We start from the raw sequence: 9,860 nt of genomic DNA, 5'->3' as shown, positions 1-9,860 counted from the left end.
ACTGGTATACAGGAGTTCGTGGGTTCAATCCCGACCCTGATGCCTGCTGCTGTATATTTGGAGTCTGCATCTCTCTCTCATCATCATCATCACGGTGGCTAAGAGATGTTGACTACCTCGCCTTGTATACAGGAGGTCGTGGGTTCAATCCCGACCCTGACGTCTGCTGCTGTATATTTGGAGTTTGCGTGTCTCTCTCTCATCATCATCATCACGGTGGCTAAGAGATGTTGACTACCTCGCCTTGTATACAGGAGGTCGTGGGTTCAATCTCGACCCTGACGTCTGCTGCTGTATATTTGGAGTTTGCGTGTCTCTCTCTCCCTCTCCCGCCGTGGTCGCGTGGATTTTTCCTCCGGGTCCTCCGGTTTTCCCCCTCTACGTTGAGAATCAACGTCACACGCGTTTAGAGTCTTTGGCCTACTGTTATGAATTTCCACGCGACGATAATTAAGCGACCTGGCTATCACACATCATCGCTCAACGAAGTGGCTCTTCGTCGAGCTATCGTTTAGTGATAGCCACTTCGCTTTTTGGCAAAAGAGCTCTAATCGTATGACCTCACACTGTTGCGCCTTACCTGGTAAAATACATTTTTAATACAGGTAACCGCAAAGATGTGGCTGTATCGAAGAATGCTGAAAATCCCATGGACAGCCAAAACCACCAACACACAAGTTGTGCAAGACATGGGCACTGACAGGCAACTGCTGAAGACCATCATTAGCAGGAAGTGTTACTACCTAGGCCACATTGCCCGAAACGACCACAAATACCAGCTATTAAAGCAAATCCTGGAAGGAAAAATCGAAGGGAAAAAACGACCAGGACGGCCAAAAACGACATGGCTCAGTAACATCAAAACATGGCTACAATTAACAACAGCAGCACAAACTCTACACGCCGTGCTAGACCGGGACCAATATCATCGTGAAGTCGCACACGCCGTTAGGCAGCACTAAAGAAGAAGACCCGCAAAGATAAAGGTGCAGCCCTGCAATTGCCTGCTCACGATTCTTGCTGGCAGAAGGCCCCGATAGAGGAAGCTCTTGAGAGATAGAGGAAAAGAAACTCACATGGGAAGTTTCTGCCCCGACAACAGGATTAAGTTGGTCAGCAGCGGGCAGTGACAACAAAATAAAAATGTTGTACTGTACTATGCCCCGCGACGTCTACGATTCACCGCCTCGCAACAATGCCGCTATGACCAAAAAATGTGCGTTCACATTTTATTAAAGTTCATATTCTATCTATTATCACGATTATCTATTTTTACACTTCTTCCTTTGTCAAGATAGAATTAAAAAATAAAAGTTTTTTTATTAAGACAAACGAGTTAAATTATCAAAAAAATATAAGGATATGCGTTTTAACCTTTCTGGCAATAACACAGGGAGGTCTTCTTGGTTCTTTCGGTAAAGTCACGTAGAATGTAAATAATAAAATAAATAAAAAAACATAATAAAATAATTCTCACGACGTTTCGGCCACAACGCAAGCAGCCCTCCTCAGGTGGAGAGCAGGTCTGTCGAGTAGACAAAGCCTGAATGATGAATCCCTGCAGTCACGAAAGCTTTAAATCGAAATTTACACAGGGAGGTGTTAAGATATTCAAACGCCAAATAGAAACATTTTGCGAGGGATCAAGTCTCCATTGACCACACGCAGGACCTGTGATGAACAAGCAAACAAAACACGTGGATCACTGTGTAACAGAATTTTTTAAATATATATTTTATATCTTTTATATATTTTTTAAAATAAAATAAATGTTTTTGTTCCTGGGTAGGAAATGTTATTTTCCAATTGCTTATGCCTCTCAAAAGTACAGAAAATAGCTATTATTCCCCACAAACTTTGCTTTTGTGACCAGGACACAAAAGCAAAGTTAATCATCCACTCCATTAATAACGCTGTGTAACAAATGTTTTTTTTTCTGGGTAGTAAGTGTTGTTTCCTAATTGCTTATGCCTCAAAAGTGCAGAAAACGGCTATTGGTCCCCACAAACTTTGCTTTTGTGACCAGGACAGTGATAATTGAAATGTACCTATTTTCAATGAGAAAACGTGGTGTGCTTTTGTGTCATCCCTTCACTTAAAATCCAGGTCACAAAAGCAAAGTTTGTGGTGGAAAATAGCCGTTTTCTATACTTTTGAGACATAAGCAATTAGAAAATAATACTTACTACCCAGGAACAAAAAAAAATATTTCATAAAAAAATAAAAAAAATATTTTTCTGTTACACGGTGATACTGTATATCTATAATCTATGCTGCATTGTCTTTGAAACTGATTGGCAACACACTAGAAACAGCTTTCTTCATGGCCGAGTCTCAGTGTCAGACCCAGAGAACAACGTCACAAGGCGAACAGGACAATTCGTTGTTGATGCGCGCTTAGAAAAACAAAGTTAGTCGTTCTCTTTAAATTCATTTCAACGTTTGACAAAGTAAATTAAGTAACGACCGTGCCAGTTTATCACAGAAAAAATAGACCAACTCCTGTTTCACACGTAGGCTTTCGCGAAACGCGAGGATTTCTCCACAAATCTGGCTATCGCCTGATGAAGCCAGTTGTGATTACCGGCGAAACGTCGTACGCGGATTGCTCTCCAACACACCAGTGTGTTGTTGTACTAATACAATACCCGAAACACTACACTATACACTGCACTATGCACTACTTTACACTATACACTACTATATACTACACACTACTATACACTACACTATACCACACTATACACTACACTATGCACTACTTTACACTATACACTACACTATGCACTACTTTACACTATACACTACACTATACACTAGTTTACACTATATACCTCTATACGCTACACTATACACTACACTATACACCACACTATACACTACAATACACTACACTATGCACTAGGTTACACTATATACTACTATATCACACTATACACTACACAATACGCAACACTATACACTATGCACTACTTTACACTATACACTACAGTACACTACACTATACACCACACAATACACTACACTATGCACTAGTGCTGGACTAGTAACGAACTGGCCACGTTCTGTTTACGTGACAAACCTTACTAATTGGCCGTGTCATGTTCGGGTGGTGGTGGGTTTAACGACACAACATTTATATATTTACACGATCTCACCCCCCCCCCCCCCCCACCATGTGTTATAGATGACAAACCCCCCGTGTGTCCTAACCTTTTGGGCCACATGAACCCCCCATGACTCGTCACATCGCGTTCTGGGGAGGTGCCCCTTTTGCCAGTGATCGCTCCAAGATAAGCCCCTCAACAGCTACACTCACCGTGTGCCCCCCCTAATCACATTACATGCAGTCCATTGTTCGATCTACCCACACTGTGCTCATCATCACAAACAAAGACCACGTAGACTGGAGGGGGCTAGTGCTGTTAGCGAGCACTTTTGAAGGCCGGCACGGCACACGAGGGCCGCCTTTGTCTCCCCAGTGGCGATGTTTTACGCATCGCACCGGGTACTCATTTGAGGCTGAGTCGACCTAGGCGAGGCCCAGGACCGGTTCAGATAATCGTCACTGGGTGTTTGGCCGTGAGCGGGAATCGAACTCGGGTTGCCGGGTTTCGTAGCGCAGTGCGCTAACCGCTGCGCCACCGCTCCCCATCGCAAACAAAGACAAAGATCCCCCGTATAGCCTGTAAGACTGTAGGGGCAAGTGCTGTTAGCGAGCACTTCTGAAGGCCGGCACGGCACGTGAGGGGGTGGGTGGTCAGCACCACGCCAGACCGACCACCTTTGTCTCCCCATCACGAACACGCAAGCGCGAAAATGTTGACATTTCAACCGCATTAAAAAAAAAACAACTTCCCCAAAAATCCCTTCACCCCCATTTGTCAATGTGTAACTTGCTCACTGGAAGAAGAAAAAAAAAGCGCTTCACGGCTCACTGGATTCTCTACCCAGCCTACAGTTAACAACATTAATCCGACACCAATTAAATAACGGCGGTGATCAAATGTGCGATGAGAACAACAACAACAAACAGAAAAACCAATGCGATTGTTCAACGCAACTGCGGGTTCTGGGGTTCTTCACGGTGTGCCGCGTCCCCCTCCCTGGGAACATATTTCGCCTTAGGGGCCCCATCCATTTAGTCCGTGCTAAGAGCCCATCCATTTAGTCCGTGCTAAGGCCCCATCCATTTAGTCCGTGCTAAGAGGCCCATCCATTTAGTACGTGCTAAGAGCCCATCCATTTAGTCCGTGCCAAGGCCCCATCCATTTAGTCCGTGCTAAGGCCCCATCCATTTAGTACGTGCTAAGGCCCCATCCATTTAGTCCGTGCTAAGAGCCCATCCATTTAGTCCGTGCTAAGGCCCCATCAATTTAGTTCGTACTAAGGCCCCATTTATTTAGTAGGTACTCATGGATGGCCCCATCCATTTAGTTCGTACTAAGAGCCCATCCATTTAGTCCGTGCTAAGGCCCCATCCATTTAGTCCGTGCTAAGGCCCCATCCATTTAGTACGTGCTAAGGCCCCATCCATTTAGTACGTGCTAAGGCCCCATCCATTTAGTTCGCACTAAGGCCCCATTTATTTAGTAGGTACTCATGGATGGCCCCATCCATTTAGTTCGTACTAAGAGCCCATCCATTTAGTCCGTGCTAAGGCCCCATCCATTTAGTCCGTGCTAAGGCCCCATCCATTTAGTCCGTGCTAAGGCCCCATCCATTTAGTCCGTGCTAAGGCCCCATTTATTTAGTAGGTACTCATGGATGGCCCCATCCATTTAGTACGTGCTAAGGCCCCATCCATTTAGTACGTGCTAAGGCCCCATTTATTTAGTAGGTACTCATGGATGGCCCCATCCATTTAGTACGTACTAAGGCCCCATCCATTTAGTAGGTACTCAATGGATGGCCCCTACAGTTCGCGTCCCAGAGTATTTCTGGCGTTGCTTACAATGCCAAAAGGCGCGTTTCGGACCATTCACAACGGCGTTGTGCGCTTTTTGACAGTTTTGTATCCATCGGTGTTTACTCAGTGACAGATTATCCTCGGAGCAAAAGTAGCAAATGCTACGGGCCTCGCGCGCCGAATGCTTTCAAGCTATCATTTCCGGTGCAGTGATTCTGCACTTGCTCTATTACTATAGTACATGACCGCCTTCAACGTTTTATGAACGACTGGGTGTTTAGGGTTAGCGATTTGTCGCGTTATCTAGACGTATAGCAAATGGAAAAAATACAATTACTTTACAATGCAAGTTAAACATTTGTGTTTTAATGTTTAAGTTTTTTAAGGCCCCTTTAAAACATACTTGCGGTAAGTACCCGGCGTTGCCCGGGCGAGAAATATATTTCAAATCTTCTCTTAAAAACCATACATATACATACACAGATACTAAGCTATTGTGAAAGCCCGGTGGGCCGTTTGTCCATTTCTCCACCAACAAAATTATAAGAGGCTAGCACAAGTCCAAAAAGTTATAGATGCTACTAGCTTTATCCGGCACTGTGTTTACTGCATCATCATCATCGTTGTCGTTATTATTGTCTGTGTGTCCCCACTTCGCTCTCAGTGGGGGCCATCTCCATCACCTTCGGTTTAAATCAAGAAAATAAAAAATACCCCCCCCCCCCAATCAACTTGCAAGGCGCCTTGATCCAGCGCTGCGTATACATTCGAGCACGTGGCCGACCCGGCTGAGGTTTCGCACTCTCTGAGTCTCATAAGCAGTGCCATTGTCGGCCACCACCCATCGCCACAGCAGAACCACATGGACGATAGCGCGTGGTTTACGTCTATTGCTCGTAAGGTCGCACACCTCCGGTTTAGCACGGTTGGATACGTACGGCGCGAAAGAAGTTCAACACACACACGTGAAATGCATTGGTCCAGGAGGGCTCATCATCTGTGCGAAACACCACACAGTGTGTTGCTACATTGTTCCAATTTTTCGTGATGCTGATGATGATGGTGGTGGTGGTGATGATGCACATGGCGTTCCTGTTGATGCCAGCGAGGGTATTGATGATGATGACGATGACAGTGGTGATGATGATGGTGGTGTGGTGATGGTGTTGGTGTACATCAACGTGCGTCTCGAGTATTTGGCTGCTAGAGTCTCCACTGGATCACGACGACGAATGCGCCACCGATTGCACCTTGAGAGCCATCACTCGTGGCCAAGCTGGCTTCTGACAACAACCACAACAACCACAACAACAACGAGCTAACGAGTCAAAGCCTTACACACACCTGGTAAAAGCACCACCACCACAACCACCACCGCCACCACCACCAACAACAACAAAGTACAAATTCGCGAAGCCTCACTTACTTGAGAAAGTATCTCTGCCCGGATTGCGTCTTGGCCATCTCCCATCCGGGAGGCAGCGGCGCTTCGTCTCCCACATCATAGGAATGCTGACGGAGATGAATCTGCCCTTGGCCCTGCTGCTGCTGTTGCTGCTGCTGCTGCATTGACGGTGGCCCTTGACCCCCAGCGGACACCGCCGACAAGGAACCCAGCACCCCCGGCGAGAGGGCCAGCGACGCGGGCGACGAATTGGCCCTGATGTGAGTCGGCATGAGAGACGACAGCGCCCCAGCCGCTGCGGCCGCCGAGTTCGACGACGAAGAGGATGAAGACGACGACGAGGATGACGACGAGGAGGAGGAGGAGGATGAAGAGGCCGAGGTGGATGACGACGGAACGACAGCCTGGTGGTCTGAGGTCAAACCACAGCCAACGCCGACGCTGCTGCTGCTGCTCGATTGTCGTGAATGTGAGCCGCAGCCAACGCCGGTAGCGTCGGGCTGCTTGAAGAACGAATCGGGCAGCTTCCTCATCCTCATGGGCAACTGCTGGGGGACGTTCGCCGACTTGGGGTTCATCACGGCGTTGAAGAGCGACTCTAGGTCGCTGTCCGAGTCGCCGCGAACGTGCAATACTTGCTGGGGGCTCTGCGTGCCAGACATCGGATCCATGCTGATGAAAGTCGTGCGCTGTGGAGGTTTACTCCGTGTTCTTTGAGCGAGTGTTGTTTCTTCTGTGTGTGTGTGTGTCTCTCTCTCTCTCACCCCTGTCTTCACGTCTTCTTGCTCGATTTATCCGGATCTGTTTTTCTCGCGGATTTGGTCTTTGATGGGTTTTGTCGTCGCGGCCGGCAAACGCGCGTTATATCCAAAGTGCGTCGCCTTCACACGCGCGCGCGTCTTCACAGGCGCGTCTTCACGTGTGCGTGTGTGTGTCTTCCTTCGGAAGGGCCCCCCCCACACACACACACACACGCTCCCCCTGCCAGCTATAGTCGGATAAGTCGTCGGCGAAGTTGTAGAAGCGTTCGTTAAACGATTTAAAACGCTACAAACTATTTTGTTTTAAACCACACACACACGCACGGTACGGAGAGTCACGTCTCCTCCTCTCGCTGGGTGTTGCTGCTCTTCGCTGAAAGTTTCCGACAAGAAGTCTGACAAAACAAAAAAGAAACGGAATAATTAGTTATTATTATCCTTACCGACGAGATCCTAAGATCTCCGCCCGTAACATCACTCGTGCACTCGCCACAACAACCACGAAACAACTCCAGAATAAAGCAGCAACTACATTGGAAAAAAAAAAACCCAAAAAACTTGTGAAAGTTTTGGGAACTCCGTACGTCGACAGCACTCCGAGCTCGGCAAGGCGAACGAACGGGGGGGGGGGGGGGAGACGCGAAACGTGAAATGGTCGAGCGAATGTGAAACAAACAGAAAAAAAACCTCACCCCCCCTCTCACCCTCTCTCTCACCCCCTCTCTCCTCCAGCTCGAAACATCAAAAGTTTCTCGTGACAAACAATTGCTGGGGGAGGGGAGGGGAGGGAAGGCGCTTCTCGCGAAACAAACTTTTGCCCGCTCAACAAACACGACGTCTGTTGTTGTTTGTTGTTGTTTGTTGTTGTTGTCTTGGTCGTCGTCAGAATTAGTAGCTGCGACTCAAACTTACGTGGCGAGTTGAGTTTAAACGGGAGCGCTGCTGCTTCGCCTTCTTCTTCTTGGCGAAGAGACGGCGGTGATGATGATGGTGGTGTAAGGCTGCAGTGCCGTGTGTGGGCTGGGCTCACGACGGCGAAAAGTTGCTGGGGCTGATGGGGGGTGGGTGGGTGGGTGATGTTTTTGTTCAGAACGTCAGAGAGTTGAGTGTGTGTGTGGTGGTTGGTGTGTGTGTGGGATGTGTGTGGGTGGGAGTGGGATGTGTGTGTGTGTGGGGGGATGTGTGTGTGGGGATGTGTGTGTGTGGATGTGTGGTGTGTGTGTGTGGGGATGTGTGTGGTGTGTGTGTGTGTGGGATGTGTGTGGGTGGGAGTGGGATGTGTGTGTGGGGGGATGTGTGTGTGGGGGGATGTGTGTGTGTGGGGATGTGTGTGTGTGTGGGGAAGTGTGTGTGTGTGGGATGTGTGTGGGTGGGAGTGGGGTGTGTGTGTGGGGGGGGATGTGTGTGTGTGGGGGGATGTGTGGGATGTGTGTGTGGTGTGGTGTGTGAGTGTGTGTGATGTGTGTGTGTGGGGGTGTGTGGGAGTGGGATGTGTGTGTGTGTGGTGTGTGTGTGGGATGTGTGGGGATGTGTGTGTGTGGTGTGTGTGTGGGATGTGTGTGGGTGGGAGTGGGATGTGTGTGTGTGGGGGGATGTGTGTGTGGTGTGTGAGTGCGTGTGATGTGTGTGTGGGGATGTGTGTGTGGTGTGTGTGTGGGATGTGTGTGGGTGGAAGTGGGATGTGTGTGTGGTGTGTGTGTGTGATGTGTGTGTGTGGGGGGTGTGTGTGTGGGGATGTGTGTGGTGTGTGTGTGGGATGTGTGTGGGTGGGAGTGGGATGTGTGTGTGTGTGGTTTGTGTGTGGATGTGTGTGTCTGTGAGGGTGTGTGTGTGGATGTGTGTGTGTGGTGTGTGTGTGTGTGGTGTGTTTGTGGGATGTGTGTAGGTGGGAGTGGGATGTGTGTGTGGGGATGTGTGTGTGTGGGGTGTGTGTGTGGGATGTGTGTGTGGATGTGTGTGTGTGGTGTGTGTGTGGTGTGTTTGTGGGATGTGTGTGGGTGGGAGTGGGATGTGTGTGGATGTGTGGTGTGTGTGGGTGGGAGTGGGATGTGTGTGTGTATGTGTGTGTGTGGTTTGTGTGTGGGATGTGTGTGTGTGGATGTGTGTGTGTGCTCGCTAACAGCACTTGCCCCAGCAGTCTGTTGGGCTACACAGGGGATCTTTGTCTTTGTGTGTCTGTGGGGGTGGGTGGATGTGGGTGACAGTGGAGAATGGTAGATGTGGGTGGGTGTGTGTGGGATGTGTGTGTGTGGGGATGAGTGTGTGTGTGGGTATGTATGTGTGTGTGGGATGTGTGTGTGTGGGGATGTGTGTGTGTGTGGGGATGAGTGTGTGTGTGGGGATGAATGTGTGTGTGGGATGTGTGTGTGTGGGGATGAATGTGTCTGTGGGTATGTATGTGTGTGTGGGATGTGTGTGTGTGTGTGGGGATGTGTGTGTGTGTGTGGGGATGAGTGTGTGTGTGGGGATGAATGTGTGTGTGGGGATGAATGTGTGTGTAGGGATGAATGTGTGTGCTCGCTAACAGCACTTGCCCCTACAGTCTGTTAAGGCTATACGGGGGATCTTTGTCTTTGTTTGTGTGTGTGTGGGGATGTGTGTGTGTGGGGGGTCTGTGTGTGTGGGGGGGGATGTGGGGGTGTGTTGGTTAGCGCGCTGCGCTACGAACCTGGCGACTCGAGTTCGTTTCCCGTTCCCCGGCTAAGACCAGTGACGATTATCTGATCCGGTCCTGGGCATCCTCTAGGCCGACTCGGCCTCAAATGAGTACCTGGTGCGGTGCGTA

General features: G+C 49.0%; 1 protein-coding gene across 1 annotated transcript; it reads right to left on the bottom strand.

Annotated features, from left to right (window-relative positions):
- Positions 1-6,074: 6,074 nt before the first annotated feature.
- Positions 6,075-8,081, bottom strand: LOC133357291 (transcriptional coactivator YAP1-A-like). Its single transcript, XM_061575164.1, has 3 exons — positions 7,988-8,081; positions 6,336-7,470; positions 6,075-6,192 (listed from the first exon to the last, which is right to left on the bottom strand). The coding sequence occupies exons 2-3, from the start codon at positions 6,983-6,985 to the stop codon at positions 6,171-6,173; spliced, it is 672 nt and encodes a 223-aa protein (XP_061431148.1). The 5' UTR covers positions 6,986-7,470; positions 7,988-8,081; the 3' UTR covers positions 6,075-6,170.
- Positions 8,082-9,860: the final 1,779 nt, after the last annotated feature.

The sequence above is a fragment of the Lethenteron reissneri genome, chromosome 57 (genome assembly GCF_015708825.2).
Source record: "Lethenteron reissneri isolate LAM-NWPU_2019-01 chromosome 57, ASM1570882v1, whole genome shotgun sequence".
NCBI lineage: Eukaryota > Metazoa > Chordata > Hyperoartia > Petromyzontiformes > Petromyzontidae > Lethenteron > Lethenteron reissneri.
This window is presented reverse-complemented; position numbering and strand designations above follow the sequence as displayed.